The 19,379-nt window shown below is 38.9% G+C and overlaps 1 protein-coding gene across 1 annotated transcript; it reads right to left on the bottom strand.

The window, feature by feature from the left end:
• Positions 1-1,717: 1,717 nt before the first annotated feature.
• hacd2 (3-hydroxyacyl-CoA dehydratase 2) lies at positions 1,718-18,955 on the bottom strand. The gene is made up of 7 exons (XM_079563502.1): positions 18,742-18,955; positions 14,506-14,623; positions 12,361-12,379; positions 9,931-10,019; positions 8,459-8,580; positions 5,341-5,519; positions 1,718-2,384 (listed from the first exon to the last, which is right to left on the bottom strand). Exons 1-7 carry the CDS (start codon positions 18,867-18,869, stop codon positions 2,302-2,304), a joined length of 738 nt encoding a protein of 245 aa, XP_079419628.1. The 5' UTR covers positions 18,870-18,955; the 3' UTR covers positions 1,718-2,301.
• Between the last annotated feature and the right edge of the window lie 424 nt (positions 18,956-19,379).

Genomic DNA, 19,379 nt, shown 5'->3' with positions numbered 1-19,379 from the left:
GGGGAAATAACGGTGTTAAAGGGTCTGCAGAGGAAAAAAAAAACATTTCTAAAGGTTTATCTTGTCTTTGTTCATGAACTTCATTAGAAAAAGCCAGGTTTATTTGAGTCAAACATTGAAAGTGATCAATATGCGGGATAAAAAAAACGTTAAAGCGATGGTCTGTAAGTTTGAATGTTTCACAAATGTAATATATTGTGTATAATTGACTGCCTGAGCCTGCAATTTGATGCAACGCAATAGAAAATAATCATATTTTCCTAAAATCCCTCCCTTTGTTGATCTCAGCAACCAATCAGAATCCACCGTGCCATCACTTTGACCAATGAGACGAGCTTTTCTGTGAACCAGCCCCTCAGGTCCAAACAGGAGGTAATGGGGATGTGTGATCGTTTAATTCAGAAATCGGACTTTCAGGACCAATCGTGAGGATAGTTTAACCTCTTACCCCCCGCCTGAACCGAGCGCATTTGCTACATTAAGGCTTCATCCAAATCTAAAAGCTTCTCCACTGGAGAGCAACAGTGTAAGTGATCATAACCTTTTTTTGCCACTTTTTTGGTTGCTTTTTGTTGTCATTTTTTGTAGAGTTTTTTTCCCCCCTTTTGTGGCTTTTTTGTTGCTTTTTCTTGTTTTTTTGTTTTTTGTTTTCATTTCTTTTGCATCAAGATTTCATCACTTTTTGTAGTGTTTCATCCCCGTTTTCGTCGCTATCTTGATGTCTTTTTGCTTTTAGATTTGGAGAGAATGAGCTCGGTTAAGGCGAGGGTCAAGGGGTTTAACAAATTTGTCCTGAAAGCTCATTTCCATTCCTTATACCAGTGGTTCTCAACCTGGGGGTCGGGATCCCCAAGAGGGTCGCGAGACAAATTAGGGGGGTCACCAGATCATGTAGATAAAATATACATATTTTTATTAGCATATAATCTAATATTTTATTGTAGCATGTGTGTGCCGTTATTTGTATGTAATTTGATGAAGTTTACTTTAGCCACACTGCAAAAAGTATTTAACTCGATCAGTATAAACATCTCAATTTGAGCATAATAATCCAAATTTTAGTTGTTTTGACTAGTTAAGAAGTTCTTGGGCATTTGTCCTAGATAATTTCACTTGTTCTGAGATGTTTCTGACTCGTTTCAATACATTTTGTCCTTATTTCAGGTAATTTTCTTTGCCAATGGGGTAAGAAAATTGGTCTTATCTCATTGGCAATTTGACTTTCTTATTTCAAGCGAGATTTACCCTAGAACTGGTCTGAAATGTCCTCAAACAAGCAAAGTAAACTTGGTCCGATCAGGAAAAGTGTCTAAATGAGTGAAAACCGCTCAAAACAAGATACATTTCCTCAATTCAAGTCATTTAAGCAAATGCTTGATATTCACTTTTTGCAGTGCATTTGTTTTTTGTCTTTGTTTTTTAAGAATTATGTAAACTAATGTGCCTATTTCTCACGATGTGACCAGGGCGGGGGGGGGTCACGAACCCCTATAACTGTTATAATGGGGGTCGTGGCTCCAAAAGGTTGAGAACCACTGCCTTATACTTTCAAAATGATCAACTTAATCAATTTAATCTCCATTAATAACAAACATGTCCAATTATATAACTTGAAATTTGTAAATAAAGCCACTTAGTATTACATACAGTGGGGGGAAAAAGTAATTGATCGAAAAATCCAATTGAAAGTCTTTTTTTCCCCACTGTATTACATCCCTTATTAGAAGTGTTTCAGTGTGGCCTTCTTGCCATTGAAAATTCTTTGTTTTTTCAATATTTGTGACAGTGTCCAACTTATTTGCCGGTTTACCTAAAATATTATACATATTGTACTACATTTGTCAGTGAATAATGCTCATCATAAGCTTTCATATGATGTGAAAATGATTTTAGAACTTATTTAACCCAAAATGTCACTTACTCCCTAGATTCCAAGCACTAAACGTGTGTTATAGCACTGACTAGTATTTTATCTAAACCAACACTTTTCCGTACAAAATGTCCGTCATCTTTGCTAACGATTCACTGCTACCGAGACGTATCCCCAGTTTCTCAAACCGAGCCAAAAAAACTGCTCATAAATAAAACCAAAACATAGATTTACCGAGCACCCAGTCGATATCTTGAATAAATTACTGTTCCCTCTTCAGACGTGGCAGTTTCGATTTTGTTCGGGCTCGTTGTTCTGTGTTTTTTTTTTTTTTTTTCGATAAGCAGACGTGTTTGTAGTGTCGTTAAATGCTTCGGATTTTTTTGGTCGACTTCATTTTTGGACGTGTTCTTGTCGATTTTTGTCGGCGCTCACTCCACTTTGCTGTAGTCCTCGACGTGGCCCAAGACCTTCTTCCTCTGTCGGATCATGTGGAAATAGAGCTGCGGGAAAACTGACGGGAGAAAGAACGCATTTAGTGGAGGGGACAAAACGCAGAAAAGTGTGATTTTCTTTGACAAGTATTGGAGTTTTTGGTTTTGAAAGTCAAGATTGAGTTCACACAGTTTCAATAACTTCAGAGGCTTTAACACTTGAGAGAAGATTAAACTCTGAAATACAAATACAAGAATTATATGCATTTCAGATCATGTTTGAAGGTTTAAATACAGGTATAGCAGCTTTTAAAGATGATAAATCCGACAACATATTTTCTTCTGTTTAAATTAAAATACCTAAATGATTGCCCCCAATTTGCCATTTGTGACCATAAAAAGTGTAATTTCTATTAAGTTAAGTTGACAGTGGAGGCTGCAAAATGTATGTATAATAAAAAGAATCATTCTTTACTTTATTATGCATATTTAAAGGGACTACACTATTCTTGTTTTTTTTTTTTTTTCCTTTTTCCTCCCCCTACATGTTTCAGCCATGCCCTAATGTGTAGAATGAACCAGACCATCTTTTTTGGGGGGGTTATTCAACTAATTTTTGTCATTTTTTGGCCATTTTTTGTCATTTTTTTGTATTTTTTTATGTCATTTTTTGGTCATTTTTTTGTTACATTTTTGTCACATTTTTGTCATTTTTTCGTCACTTTTTTGTCAAAGTTTTCTCACTTTTTTGTCACATCTTCATCATTGTTTTCGTCTCAGTTCTGTCGCTATTTTCACACCTTTTTTCCCAGAAGCTTTTGGATTGGGGTAAAGCCAAACTGGAGAAAATGTGCTCGGTTCAAAAATTCATCGTTCATCTGTTATTTATTGAAGTCGATATAATAATTATCGTGACAGGCCTGAGAGGAGCAACGGACTTCATGACGTGTGGATATAAACTCAACTCGTCTTCTAGATTTGTAGCTAACAATATTAATGACAAACAAATCTTTTACTGGAGACTTGAACATTTAAATCAGGGCAAAAGATTGGTAAAATATTATCTACATGTTGTTAGGCGCCTAAATACCAAAAGACAAGAAACCCATGTAAGTCTGTGATTACAGGAACATCTCCAGCTCTAAATATGTTTAACACTTTCAGGTGAAAATAAATTCAGCGAGAAGCTTCATGTGTGAAAAGATAATTTGGGCGGAAATTCAAGTCACGTTTCATCGTGTTCTTTCCACTGCATCGCATTTACATAGTTAATGGGCAAATATTTTGTTTTTTAATGCGACCTTTCTTTGCCCCCACATTATTGCTGTGAGAGTGAGACCGAAGCTAAAGGATGATTATAGGACAGGGTTTACACAGGCAGAAGTCGAAATTAATGCCAAATACTGTATTTTAACCTCTTAACTCCCGCCTGAACCGAGAGCAGTCCAGTTCAGCTTTACCCAAATCCTGTAGGCCAGTGTAACACCTCTGGCTAAGATCTACAAAACTCATCTAAATGGATCTTTTTCTTCCCGTCATCAGATTTTTTTCCATCCTTTTTTTTGGGGGGGTATTCAACTCACTATTTTCAACTCACTTTTTCAACTCTGTCATTTTTTTTTAAAATCATTTTTTGGGTCATTTTTTTGGTCTTTTTTTGGTACATTTTTTTCGTCACATTTTTTTCGTCACATTTTTTTCGTTTTTTCGTCACTTTTTTGTCAAAGCTTTCCCACTTTTTTGTGACATCTTCATCATTGTTTTCACCTCAGATCTATTTTCAACTCACTTTGTCATTAAAAAAAACCAAAACATTTTCTTGGTCATTTTTTGTCACATTTTTTGTCTTTTTTTTTGTCTTTTTGGTAAATTTTTGGTATTTTTGTCATTTTTTCGTCACTTTTTTGTCAAAGTTTTCCCACTTTTTTGTGACATCTTCATTATTGTTTTCACCTCAGTTCTGTTTTCAACCCACTTTTTCAACTCACTTTGTCATTTGAAAAAAAATAATCATTTTCTTGGTCATTTTTTGTCACATTTTTTGTCCTTTTTTTTGTCTTTTTTGGTAAATTTTTTGTATTTTTTGTCATTTTTTGTCACATTTTTGTCATTTTTTCGTCACTTTTTTGTCAAAGTTTTCCCACTTTTTTGTCACATCTTCATTATTGTTTTCACCTCAGTTCTGTTTTCAACTCACTTTTTCAAATCACTTTGTCATTTTTTTAAATCATTTTTTTGTAATTTTTTGTCACATTTTTGTAATTTTTTCGTCACTTTTTTGTCAAAGTTTTCTCACTTTTTTGTCACATCTTCATCATTGTTTTCAGATCTGTCGCTATTTTCACACCTTTTTCCAGAAGCTTTTGGACTGGGGTAAAGCCAAACTGGAGAAAATGTGCTCGGTTCAGGTGGGAGTTAAGGGGTTAAGGCCAGAAAGAGAGACATTTCATCTAACAGAGGAAAGAGAATTGGTAAAAAAGGCAAATTTGGAACCAAAAAAGGTGGTCAATTTGAGACAAAACTGTAACTGAATATGTTTTAAACCATCATTTTTGTGCATTTTTAATAAACTTGCAGTAAAAATGGTTGGGCAATGTCACAATTTCCCAAGAAATATGGAATTAATGCTTTGCTGCGTTTACATGTTTTCTTGTGGCTGTTTTGGTGCTTTTTTCCCAAGAAGCTTTTTGATTAGGGTAAAACCAAACTGGAGAAAATGGGATCCGTTCAGATGGGAGTTAAGAGGTTAATGACCCGTGGAAACCCTGTAGAAGATCTGGTTCAACATTTGTAACGGTTTATGTTAGCACCCTTCGTCATTTCATCACCATGAAACAAAAACAAAGTCGAAGCAGCTGTATTTCTATAATTAAAAGGTAATTTTTTGACATTTTGTTTTATGGACGCCATTATGCTGACTGTTCTCAATTTAAAAGACAGAATATTTTGTCACATCCTGCTGTAGGCTCTTTAGGAAGTTCTGAATTTGCATCAACACAACCTATTGAGAAGTGGCACAAAGCCGCGGTCACTCACGTGGGATGTAGGAGAACATGACGAGGATGAGGAAGGTGTAGTAGTCGAAGGAGAAGTTGTACTTGTTCGGGAGAGTGACCGAGTACAGCCCTGTTTTCTGCACAAACGGCAGCGCGGCGTAGATGGTCAGCAGCTCCCCGGTCACGCCCATCGGGTACAGCACGAAGAAGAACGTGTACCTGTGGAGGAAAGGCAAGTTTAAATATATTAGCTTATTAACTTAGAACAAAAAAGTAAAAGAAGCACAAGAAATGTCTCAAATGCAGTGTGTTACTAGGAGATACATCTCAGAAGACCTTGTCAAGACAGAAGAGCTCAATTTAAAGGGACTTTATAGAGTTTAAAATGATAAAATTATGTGTTTTCCTAGCCCCAAATCAGGGGTAGGCAAGTTTGCTTGGCGGAGGGCCGATTTTCTTCATTGTAAAAAGACCAAGTCCCGGACCTGCCAATTTAAGCTGAAAAAAAGCACAATTTTCTACAAATGCCAGTGCTGTCTGTACATAATTATGGCCATACCGTTAAACGTGTCTGGTATTGGGGGAAAAAGTTTAGGTTCTACTGATATCTAAAGCCGTTAGTCCAGGGACAACATTAAAGGAAGTGCCCAAATCAAATGATTCATTTTTCCCAATTCATTTTTTATATTTCTTGCCCAATGTTTGCCCCATTTCACCCATTTTTCCCCCTGATTTTTCCAAATTGATTCCCTATTTTTGCCCCTTTTTTTCCCAAACCAATTTAACACGATTTTTTCCTTATTCTTAGCCACATTTCCCCCAAAATTATTCCTCAAGTTTCACACATTTCCTGTCATTGGAGATCTTCCACACATTGTTCTTCTCTTTTCTGGTTCTAGACAACACATATTTTAGTATAAATATCGGATAAAGCTTCTTTCAGATATTGAACGGCACCCAGCCATATACATGACCTAATTGGGTGTTTTGTTGAGAAATTTTGAAAGAATAGGCATCAAATAGGCATTTGACCTCTGATTTGTGTAATAATATCATCTTCAAAATCATTCAAAAAATCCTGATGGCCAGAGCTTCTATGCTGGAGGGCCGGATTTGGCCCTCGGGCCTGACGTTACCCCTGCCCTACATGTTCCAGCCATGTCCTAATGTGTAGAATGAGCCGAGACCTGTTCACCACAACTGCCTCTAAAATAGTTGTTAATTCGGGTCCGAAGTGCCGTCATGCACAAGCTTAATAAAGAAGCTGCAGTTAAGCCCTAAGACCTGAGGTGGCAGTAGTGAGTATAAAATGACCAACTTGCATCTAGCCCCTTTAAGGTCAAATATTTTTATTTGCAGTCATTTTAACTTACAAAATAGAACGTTTAGCAGTGACAAAAGATGAGCTTGTCTTTGTTTCACCAAAAAAGATCAGGCTTCCTTTTTAATTCATAAACTGCTCATTGTGTCTCAATTTTAGAATATCTTTCTTTGGCATTAAGTTTTGACCTACAAGCTGTGAAAAATATCAAAAGCTTGTTCATAAATAATCTACTTGTATCCCAGGATATTTTTTTTCTTTTTTTCGAAATGAAAAGCAGATGGAAAGCAAGTCCTTCTTCATTTGTAACAAAGGAGAGGAGCGTGCCTTGCAGCCGTCGGCAGAGACTCGAAATTGAACGGCATTAACAGCAGCAGCAGCTCTCGTCTGCTCCTTAGCAACACGCCACAGGGAGACAGCCACTTAACAACCGCCGCTACAGGCAGGATCGAAGACGCGAGGAAACGCTGAGGCAGGAACAAACCAGGACCAAACGAGGTGTGAAGCCAGGTCTTAAAAAACTGGTCTAAAAAGGGGAAAAGGTAGAAAGCCACTTAACCACTGCTGTTACAAAAGAGGAGGCGATTACAGAGGCAGGTTTGCAGAGGGAAAGAGTCCACATTACTTTTTGAAACCGAAAGACCAGCAGCTTATTCTTTTTTTTTACTTTTTAGAGAAGGCAAAAACTTGGATGGGAACTGATAAGTGTGAATGTCAGAGGCCAATGCGGATCGGGAGACAAAGTGATGCCTTGAGAGAATCAAAATATAAGTGAAGGACACATTCTTTCAATTCTCTGGCAACTACTGAGTAGGGCTGGGAACCGTTAAACAATACCAGTCTGGTATCGAAAAACTGTAAGTATTGAAAGCAAGTACCGAAAAGGAATATATAATCTTTATGTTCAAGTTTTGACGCTGTTGGTCATCAACATTTTAAAAGAAAAAAAAGTGAAACAAGTTGAAAAATGTGGGTAAATTTGGGGGGGGGGAAATAGGAAAAAAGTGGAAAATTCTAAGAAAAAAAAAAACATGTAAAAAAATTTGGAAAAATGGAGGAAAAACAAATGGAAAATTTGAAATGATGTGAAAAAATTGTTTAAAATGGGGGGGAACTAAGAAAAACTTGGAAAGTGTTTTTTCTGCCCTTTTGTAGTTTCACCTCAAATAAGTGATAAAAATGCTAAATAAATTAAAGGTACCCAGCCTTACTACTTAAGGTGTCTTTCCACATGCAAGCGCGTGTTTCACCTACATTGTCGAGCTTTTCCATAACAAAGGCCAGGCCAAACCGGTCTGACCGGGTATAGGTTTTGGGACCGACCTCTGGCTGTGGCTAAAGTGCGCTAGTCCTTGTCTGATGTGACGTGAACAGACTCTGGCCTCTGATTGGCAACGAGAGAGTGGACAGCATTTCACAACATCCTAGCTGTTCTAAAAGGGGATTTTGCCGATATTAGCATTTAGCCGCTTTTAGTGCAACTTTAGCTGGTGTTAGCATAACATTTGCATGATGTAGCTGACCTTCACAGTTGTATTTAGCGGTTTCTTTTCTGTTTTAATACAGCTTGGCACCTCTGAATGATTCTATAACACCCACCAGAAGGCAGCATCGCGGGTTACAAAACTTTATATGACGATCTGTACAGCGTGCTCCTCCGTGGGGGGCGGTGCCCACAACAAATGCGGGTGTGTGTGCGATGGAAACAGAACGGTGTGCGGGTCGATGCGTGCATTTGATGCCAAAAAACCCGGAACCACACTTTTGTTTCGAGAGATATCGACCAGCCGATATATGGATCGACCTCTGCCAACCAACACTGAGAACAAAGACCCACCTCGCCCATTTGATGAGGTAGGGCAGGTGGTTGAGCAGGCTGAAGGTGTAGAAGGAGTAGCGGATGATCTCCGTGACGGTCCACGCTGTGACGAACAGCAGCACACTGTCCTCACTCTGAACCTGCTCAAAAACACACACAGGATTATGGGAGGAAACGCAGAGCTGTGGACACAAGAGGACAATCATGCTTTGTTTTGGATGCTTCAGCTCACACACAACAAGCCAAAGAAGAGAAAAAACTATCTAAATACCATCAGTCTGTTAGGAATATACAAAACAATTACAGTTTTCATTCACATTCAGACAAAGAACATGAGCGTGTGTTCTCACTTCACTTAAAGCCTATATACAGTAGACTAGAGCTGCAGCGTAACGTGAGAAAAGTAATAGTAGTACAGTGAGGAAAAAAAGTATTTGGCCAAAATCCAATAGAAAGTCTATGGGGAACTGACCAAATACTTTTTTTTCCCCCACTGTATGTACTAAGTAGGGCTGGGTACCGTTAAAGTAGTATTGTAAGCCGGTACTGAGAAGAAATATAAAATCTTTATATATATATTATATTATATTAGATATTAAAATTGAAAAGAATAAAATAGAGAAACACAAGTTAAAAAAAAAAAGAAAAATCGGAAAAAAGGGGAAAAATTGAGAAAAAAATAGTGGAAAAAATGTGGGTCAATTAAAAAAAAAAAAAAAAAGTAAGAACATTTGGGGGGAAAGTAAAAAAAAAATGGAGGGAAATCTGAAAAAAAAAAAATTAAAAAAGAAAATTGGGGAAAAAAACATGTTTAGTGTTTTTTCCGCCCTTTTGTCATTAAAGGTTTCTTGGTTGTTTCGCCTCAAACAAATGATACAAATGAAATTAAGCATCGTTGAAGTATTTGTACCAAAATTTTTTTTTTTTACAGTACCCAGCCCTAGTAGTACGTCCCATAAATTAAGAAATGGTACAAAATTATTATCTATTTTTTTGCCATTTCTGTCAAAATAAGACACAAATATACCACATCTGGCTCAGGCTAAAATGGAAATAAATTATGAAAATCATGACTAAGAACTTTTGCACTTTTTTAATCCACCGTGTGTTTTTGTTTGAGGCGATTTTAGCAAACAGATGAGTAATATGGAAGGCCTCAGTACTTTTATTGCTTCTTTTTGCAGTAATTGAATGATATTTTGTGCAGCTCTACATGCCAGTATGACGCGTTGAAGTTTGTATCAACATAAAATTCTGTCTACAAACCCCGGACATAAAGACGCATAGAAAATAGTAAGTATCAAACAATGCAGTAACTCTCCAAAGCGTGTTATTCATTTCAACGCCGCCCATCTCCAATGTTTTTACTTACGCATGTCCTCCTCTCCCATCTATCCGCAAGGCAACAGTCACTGGTCATTTCCGACACAACGATCCGAGTGATACACAGAAAACTACATCGTCACGTGAATAAGGTAAAGTCCTGTTACCTCTCTGACGCTGTGAGTGACGGCCCACGTGAGAAAGACCCGGGACATGACCTGAAACCCCGTCAGCACCACGGACGAGGGCACGATACCTAAAAACACACAAGAACAGGCGGACAAGGACAGAAACAATTTTATTCCACTACCAGGAAAAAATATCCGGTGCAGGGCCTTTGGGATTTGTTACATTCCGTCAAACAAAGGGAGTGAGGGGAAATTTTGATTTTCAAAAGTAAACGGGATACATATATTTGAGCAAAAAATAGTGTACAATGTCAGCCAAAACTGCAGTGGAAAGAAGAGCATGCATGTATATTCAACAAGAAGAAGAAATTTGTATTCACTTCCAGTTAGAAATACCACTTAATGCTTTTTTAGCGCAGAAACCCACTGCTCTCTCAATAGTTGTGACTACTTCGAGTTTGAAATAAGTAAATATTCTCCAAACTCTGAGATTCTCTCTTTCACATTATGTAATAGGGCTGGGACAAAATAAAGCAATGCAGTATATCAAGATGCGTCTTTGTTGTTATGCATGTGTCGTATCGGAAGCCATGTATCACGATACTTTTGATATTCAACTCAGTTCAAGAGAAAAAATAACTTAAAGGGACTATAGGGAGTTTAAAAATGTTAAAGTTATGTATTTTCCTCCCCCTCCAGCCATGTCCTAATGTGTAGAATGAGCTCAGACCTGTTCACCACAACTGCCTCTAAAATCCTGCACTGTCACTCAAAAAGGTGTCACTTCGGGTCCATATTGCCGTCATGCACGAGCTTATATAGAAGGTGCAGTTACACATATGGCCTGAGGTGGCAGTAGGGAGTATAAAATGGCCAACTTGCATCCAGCCCAATGGGCGCTGACTGCCCTGCTTTTTGACCACAAACGTGGGGGCCGCCATTGCTCCGCCGTTGCTGCAGTACCTCCATATCGCCGCTAGGCCCCCATTGAAAAGCATTGGACTTTAGACACGTTAAAAACTACTTTAAAGCCTGGTTTCAATTGTTTCAACAATAGACTAGGCTAGATCTTCCTCCTGAGATAACGCTGGGTTAATAACAATATATGAAACCAGGCTGGTTTTCGTAATATGAATTTTTGAAATCTCGTACTTAATGAGGCTCGGACTGTTAGCATTGGAGCAGAGCGAGCTACACGTCACGCAAGGGCCGAGTCTACGGTGAAAATCCCGCCCGTATGTCCTTTTTAGGAACATGCTTCGTCAGAGCTGGGGAGGGGGAGCCTGTAAATCCGCCATCAATTCCCCCACGGCCGTGGTCATTCTGGTAAACGGGGAGGAGTGAGCATAAGACGTCCATTTTCTCTACAGTCTATGATCCAGCCCCTTTAAAGTTGATATAGTTTGGCTTAAACAAAGAGGATACTTTAAAATGGTTCTGCTTTCTATCGGTTTTACCAGGGCTGGACAATATGGCAACAATAAAAAATCATGATTTTCTTTTTGTCGTTGTGTCCTTAGGCAAGACACTTCACCCTCCTTGCCTTCGGTGTCTGTGTACATTGGTGCATTAATGAGAGTGTGGACGGGTGAGTGGTTCCTTGCTTTAAGTGCATAATGTAGGTGGAAAAGCACTATATAGACTCTTTGATTGTTTGTAAACATTCCGGGCTTAGCTGGAAGCAGGAAGTTGAGATTCCTATCTATTTCCATTGGAGCTGTTGTCACGGTAATGATTAACCGTTTTTTGGAAATATCAAATAAACCTTATTTTATCGTCTCAAATGTCGTTCCTCTTGGTCTGGCACCTGAAGCCACAACAGGACCACATTATTTAGTTGTAGTTTTACACTTATAATCGCTAGTTTTAGTTTAATCTTATTTCTCTTGATCACTTCCTGCCTCCAGATGAGGTCACTGATGATGTCAGCAGTTAAAGGGTCTATAAGTTGAGACCATTCACCATATTGATCTATCTCGATTTTCAATTCGATTTTATTAATCCATAATAAAAGTAGATATATGTAGTTGATGCATGAACAAAAACACACCTTTTACACAACAAAACAAACAAATGATTCCTCCAGTACCATTTAACTGTCCAAAACTAGGAGCTGTTTCTGCTAAAGAAATGGCTGTAAACCTGATGATTGACCAAAGGAGAAATTGTGATTCTGATTAAATTTTGATTAATTGTCCTGGCGATACGTATCGGGCCCTCTGTATCGGGATGCGTATTGTATCGCAGCAAGTATGTATCGTCCCAGCCCTTTCACCATCTCACTACATTTTCCAAGCCCAAATCACGATTAAAACGGGATTAATCCAGGTCTAAAAAGGGCACAAAATAAAGATCTACCTAAGCAGGTCTTAATCATGTTTAAAACATAATACAAACTGTGTCCATCTTAAGAGTATGTTTTTGTATTATATTATCAGACAGTGGTGGGATGAAGTGGGTGTAACTCACCAACAGCACAGTGCAAGATCTGGAAGAGAACAAGAGAAGAGCATATTACCCAGAATGCAACAGGCTCAGCAGAAGGAAAAGCTTATTTTAGACACGCCGCGGCCTCTCCATCGCGCATCTATTTCTTATTATTGTTATCAAGTGGCTTCCTCTGTGCTCGCTGCACTACAAACCAAATACTTCATATTCTGGGCACAAGGCGGTCGTTTAAACCGAGGATGTGAAATGAAAGTGTCATAAAGCGGACGGAGAGCAGACTGGAATAACAAAGCCGTGAGGAAGCACAGAGTGTTTGTTATGGACAGATTGACTAAAATAGCAATATTTCAAAACTGGAGCCACAATGACAAGTGTCAGTCTTCACACATACATATTAACTGCGTAATTTCTTTCTATACTATATAATCACAGTTTGTTCTGTTTTTTAGAGACACCTCAGTAAACGACTTAAATGAAGGCAGTTTGTGCTTTTTTCTTTCATTTAGTAGAAATTTAAGCCACATGGATCATTTGCTACTGTAGCTTTATGAAACAGCTGTTGAGATAAAATAACACTAAAGGGAAATGTATGGCCCATTTGGATTTTTCTTTTTTTTCACCTGAACCGAGCACATTTTCTCCAGTTTGGCTTTACCCCAGTCCAAAAGCTTCTGGAAAAAAGCTGTGAAAATGGCAACAAAACAGACGAAAGCAATGATGGAAATGTGACAAAAAAGTGACGGAAAATTGATGAAAAAGTGGCAAAAATTTCACAAAAATGTCACAAGAAATTGACAAAAATGACAAAAATTTGACAAAAAATGGAAAAAAATGTGACAAAAGAAATTACAAAAATGTGACAAAAATGTGATAAAAATGTAACAGAAAAATGTCCAAAATGTGACCAAAAAATGACAAAAAAAAATGTCCAAAATGTGGCAAAATGTGACAAAAAAATGAAAAAAATCTGATGACGTGAGGAAAAAGATCCTCTCGGTTCAGGCGGGAGTTAAGGTTAAATGTCTTTGTTTGGACACTATGTTGTTGCATATGCAATACAGTAGGGGGCGGCATGCGCTTTTGTTTGCCTGCAGTCTGCCAATAACCTTAAAGAAGAAGAACAGCAGCTGTTGGTGATGTCACTTCCCCTTCCCCTGGGTAAGGACGGTCGAATTGGGCAAATGCTGCTGAAGGAATCTAACAGTCGACATGAAAGGTTAAGGATTAATTGCTAGCGTTAGTGCTTAGACGCAGCCATTGTCGGACAAAAAAGAACTAAGATATCTTTCCTCAAGTTGTTGGCACTTTGTCGTCGCTTTTTGTTGCTTTTTTTTGTCACGTTTTTGTAACTTTATTCTCGTTTGCGTCTCGTTTATGTTGCTATTTTGACGTTTTTTTTCCTAGAAACTTTTAGATTAGGAGAAAATGTGCTAAGCTTTAAATGCCATTTTAATGCCCACACTATATTTTAAGTGCCACAAATAAAAATGTGAAAATTGATTTTATGACTTGCAAACAGCCCATCAAACACAGAAATGAGGAGGCATTTTGATTTTGACACAACAGGAAACTTTTGGGCTAAAAACAATGTTACAAATTCAGCCAGTGAAGATATCAACGTCATCGCTTACCACACAATTCAGATTTAATGCCAGTTAAATGTTTTAATGGGATTAACACAATTGGTTTAATAACTTTAAATCCTTTTTAATGCCCCTGTAACCCTGTAATATCAAACGCATGGCGACACGAGCATCACTTAGCATTACTTGATATCACAAATTATATGAAATCATCAAGACAAGGTGATGTTTGCACAGAATTTTAATTTTATGTACTTAACCTTTAGCCTGGAAAATCATCATAACCGTCTCCATTAAGATTGTTAGTGACAAGGATTGAATTTGAATGTATAATTTTCAATCCAAGAAAAAGCACTCTCTCAGCTTCAGTCTTAAATTCCTCTGTAAAGCTTCATTCAATAATAAAAATAATATCTTAAGATTCACGCAAGGCCTTTTCAGATGCAAAACGCTTCACCATCAATCACCCACAGAGATGATTTGGGATTTGGACGAAGTATTTTGGCAAAGGTTGGATCAAACCACTGAAATTCTGGTCTTAAGCCACAGCACTATCGTACAAAACTATGGGAAGAATCTTTACCTCGAGGATGGCCCCGGTCTGAAAGAACTTAAGTGGCTTCTCGATGGAGTAGTAAAGGCCGTGGTAGCTGCCTCTGGCCAAGTACGCTCGCACCAAACCGACTGCAATCACCAGCCACCTGCACAAAAGAAGAGGCAGATCAATCAGCATCCATTGTTTACAGAAGCCATCAGCAATAAGGCACTGGAATTCCATATGACTGAGACTGACACACGTTTACCCCCCCAAAAAACCTCATAGTAACTTAAAAACGTGCAAAAGTTCAGTTCTTCAGCTATGAACGACGAGGGGAGGACACGGTGAGTAGGACATTTGGTTTCTTTAAGTTTGGAAGAAAACTTTGCCTCATCTCTGACCCATTTACCCTGTTTATAAACAGCATGTCCCTCCAGGGCTGCCATAGATGCAAAAAGTAGAAGTGAGGTCTAAAGTTAGCATTCGGTGTCGCAAAACAGCGGCTCGGATCAAATGTAAATGTTTGGGTTGTACTAGTTTCAGCAGACACTGTGCCTGCTGAAACTAATACCACCCAAACATTTACATTTCATCATATTTTTATTGACCATAACATGTAAACATTCACAGGAGAGCGTGGAATAAGTAAGTACACCGTCTGAATCTCACTGAACTGCAGCTGTTTTGTAAAGAGGAATGATCCTGATCATTGTGAGCGTCTACTCTGCAACTACAGGAAAGCAGTTACTGCTGCAAAAGAAGGATCAGCAGATATTTACTACAGGGGTTCACTTACTTACTTCCATGCTGCTGTGAATGTCTCAGATTTTTCCAGCAAAATATCTTCTGAATTATTTTTTCTATTGATGACAGCACACTGTCCAGGTCCTGAGGCAACAAAACAGCCCCACACCATGATTCTCCTGCACCAGACTTCACAGTGGGGACAAGGTTTTGATGTTGGTGCTGTTCTATTTGTCCTCCACATATGAAGTTGTATGTTCCTCCCAAATTATTCAACTTTGGGTTGCAAAGTGCGAGAGCACTTGGATGCGCCACAGAACAACACTGTACTTACTTTTTCCTCCCACTGTATTAATTTGCCCATCTGCTACTTTGGGTTGGAGGCAGGTAGGGCTTTACAAACTCGGACACATGTAATATCACACTTGCTACATTAGATTTGCTACAATTATATGTTATTCTTATCAGAGGGATGTGAAATGAGAAAAAACAGATATATAACGGTGCTGAATATTGTAATAATAAATCTGATATAACTGCGATATTTTCAAAACCACTTCAACACTTTCTTTAACCGAGTGCATTTTCTCCAGTCCAGCTTTACCCGAATTTAAAAGCTTCTCGACTCGTTTTTGTTGTTTCGGCATCGAGTTGCCTTGTGTGTGAAATGCGCGGCATAAATAAAGAGTTGCCTTGCCTTGTCGCTCTTTTCTTGTGTTTTTGTCACTTTTTTGTCAAGCGCTTCACGTTTTTTTTGCGGCTTTATCATCACTTTCTTGCCATGTTTTTGTCGCTTATTCATTGTGCTATTTTTGTGGCTCTTTTGTTGCTATTTTGTCACATTTCCACCTTCGTTTTTGTGGCTCTTTTGACGTTTTTGAAGAAGCTTTTAAATTTGGGTAATGCCAAACTGGAGAAAATGTGCTCGGTTAAGGAGGGTGAAAAAACAAATCACAACCTATTTGTTTCTCATTCAACTATATATCAACATATGGACAAAAACAATGACAAAACAATGACAAAAGGGAAATAAATTAGAAGAATTATTATGTTATTACAATGTGTTTCTGTTTCCTGCTGTGTAGACAAAAATGTTTGGATCACAGTCCGATGGGAGACCTCAGTGATTTTGCAAATATTGTGTCTTCCTGTGATATCAGTAATTCATTTGTTGATACATTTTGCAGCACAAACATCAGCAAAGCAAGCATTGTATAAGACCAGGCATTTTCTTCTATTTGCACATGTCATGCAATATTAAAGACAACGCTTCAGACTCACAATGAGGTCAAGGGTCAGCTAAAAGGGGGAGGGCATTAAGCAGAAAGTAGAGCAAATACTACCGCAACACACGACGCCAAAATAGCACCCACTTTACACGACATCAACTTGAAACACCGAAACAAGGCGGGCTTATCTGTGTATCTGCTGAAAATGCATCTTGAAGGACATGGGGGGAGTATGCAAGTAAGGGAGGCAGCGAGGGCGGTTTTACAATCCAGCACAAAGCTCTATCTATCCCATCAGCAGTGCAGAGTGATCTAACTGGTTGAACAGTGAACAAACAACACCCACTAAGGAGTTGTGCAATATTCAAGAAACCAGTGCCATAAAAAAGCACTGAAATAGGCCATGGTGCACGGTAACTCCAGAATTATCAGTGATATCTGGGAGTGCATGGATAGAGTGAAGTAGGAATAGGCAACTCTGGATTCTGTGATTATTCAGTCAGTGTTCAGTCGCACATGAAGCGAAGGTCTGTGCCTTTGGGCGGACTGGCTGACTTGTTATGTGCCATATATAACGCCAAAGACTCCACGTTATCAAGTCCAATCAGCACAGGGAGGGTGAAGCGTCAGTTTAGTGTATGTGTGTAGAAATCAGGGGCAATTTCCAGCACCTTGAGCTTTGTCTGGTCTCTCTACAAACAGCTTTATCGCCTTTCACCGTCTCTCAAGATGCATCTCATTAAAGTACTGTAAATACTCTAATATAGGCCGGGGCCTTTATTTACTCAAGGGCATCTAGGACCAGGCCTTTATGGGAACCAGGCCACAATTAGAGACAGGCCTTTATTTCTATTTGAGCAAAATGGACGACCAGGAAAACGAAGAAAAATGAGACTCGTGTCCATTTGCACCTAAAATATTAGGTTCATTTATTAATTAACATTTCAAACCCTCTCCCAGCGGCTGGAACATTGACGCCTTTTATTTTGTCGGGACAACAGGAAGTGTTTCATCAATGTCACTGCAGGTTTCTGTTTCGTTTTTACCGCGGACCGGATTATTTGTTGTTATCTTGTGTAAAAGGTGAGTTTAGACGGAGCGTTTGTGTTTGTGATCGATCATGAGACTGACCCGAGAGAAGACGAGACGCTCGCGCTGATGGGAGGAGTTATTTTGAGGCGTGGGACTGACCTGCACACGGAGCAGCTGGACGTGCTTTGAAGACGCGATGGTGACTTTATTAAAACCCTGGAGGGTCACACAACATTTGTTCCTTACCCTGTTTCCAAATATAGTCACAGGAGGTTTGAAAAGTGGCTAAATCTGTGTCAAAGTTACGCTCGGATCAGCTCCTCAGCAGCGTCCCCCATCGGCCCTGGTTCCCGTTTGTTTACTTCCTGCACGTGAGTTTTCATTTACACCAGTATGAGACAAATTCCTAACATGGGGAATATTTCTACCGCTATAGTTTCTAATAAAAGCCCCGGCCTCTTTTAGAGACTAGCTTTAATTTGCCTCCGCCAGCCGCAAACCCGGCCTCTGTCAGAGACCCGGCCGCTAATGGAATACAGGCCAGTATTAGAGAATTTACGGGTATTCATTTTGACAATGAAAGAATTAAAGTGGGGGAAGAAACTGTGCTCAGGCTCTATTCAATCGCCTATATACAATACAGCAACAGACAATGGACCCAGACAATGTGAGCCGCGCTTCGTTATTCTTTATTTTGTCCGTAATGGTGACCTGTCAAACCCAATTAGGTGAAGACACAAGGTGCTTGAGGGGATCTTAATCTCTTAAACGTGCACCAAGACGAAAGCCAAGACAGTAGATACTTGTTACAGATTACGATCATTGCCAAACAGTTAGAAACACACACGTGCAAGACTATAAATCACGACTATGTGTGAAAAATCAGTATTCTCTGAATCTTGTGCGCACACTGGCACAGAGAAACACGCTTCTTTCGCTCTTACCCCTCAAGATATCAGTATGCTTATCTTCAAACCCTTTGAGAGAAAATGATCTGTTGAATTAAACCACAGGAAACTTGAATTGATCAATCTCGCTTCAGGATTATCTGGCGTTGTGCGTTCGTGTGGCTCATTCATTGGCAAAGCTAGCCCCTCAACACAACGTAAACAATTTAATTTGCCAAATTACAAAACCCTGCAGGGAATATATACTACGTCATTTAAAATAATAGAATTTGTAATAGCAGGCGCGACTAAACAGGGGAAATCTGGTCATGCTGTGCACTCGGTGTCACTGTCACAGCGCTAGCTCCGTTGACAAACACGCTACTTACCCCGCTGTCATTACCACGTTGTAGATGACCAGGTAAGCTGTGGCCAAAGCCCCGGGGCCCCTGCGCTTCTTCGAGGCCACATCGGGGCCGTGAGCCGCTTTGCTGGTCCCCGCAGCAGCTGCCGACATGTCTGCTACAACAACCCTCGGTGCACGGACTCGGTCGGTCTCCCTGGATGGATGACAGCCGCAGCTCACACTCCGGAAACGAAAGACGAGAGACGAAACCGGAAATGGAGGCGCACGCGAGATAGTTCGTGTCATGCACTTCCGGTTTTGTTTCAAAGTAGCGTACTGTTCTTTATTATTATTATTATTATTATTATTATTATTATTATTATTATTATTATTATTATTATTATTATAATTATTATTATTATTATTATTATTATTATTATTATTATTATTATTATTATTATTATTATTATTACTATTACTATTATTATTATTACTATTATTACTATTATTTTTTTTATTTACAAATACAAAACGTGAGAACTGTAGGGACTGTACAGAGATGTAGGCACAAAAATAAACATTGGAGCATTTTTCTTTGTAGAGCTACACTTGACTTGACTCCCTGGAAAAGAGATTCCTAATCCCAGTGGGACTTTCCTGGACAAATAAAAAATCAGTTAT

Source organism: Gobius niger, assembly GCF_951799975.1.
Source record: "Gobius niger genome assembly, chromosome: 9".
In the NCBI taxonomy this organism is placed as follows: domain Eukaryota; kingdom Metazoa; phylum Chordata; class Actinopteri; order Gobiiformes; family Gobiidae; genus Gobius; species Gobius niger.
The sequence above is the reverse complement of the archived record's forward strand: the minus strand, read 5'-3'. Positions and strand labels throughout refer to the sequence as shown.

Coding starts and splice junctions, on each gene's coding strand:
- hacd2 (XM_079563502.1), bottom strand. CDS start 18,869: ATGTCGGCAGCTGCTGCGGGGACCAGCAAAGCGGCTCACGGCCCCGAT. Junction 8,581..9,930: donor TCACTCACAGCGTCAGAGAG/GTAACAGGACTT, acceptor GTTTTTGAGCAG/GTTCAGAGTGAGGACAGTGT. Junction 5,520..8,458: donor TACCTCATCAAATGGGCGAG/GTGGGTCTTTGT, acceptor TTTCCTCCACAG/GTACACGTTCTTCTTCGTGC.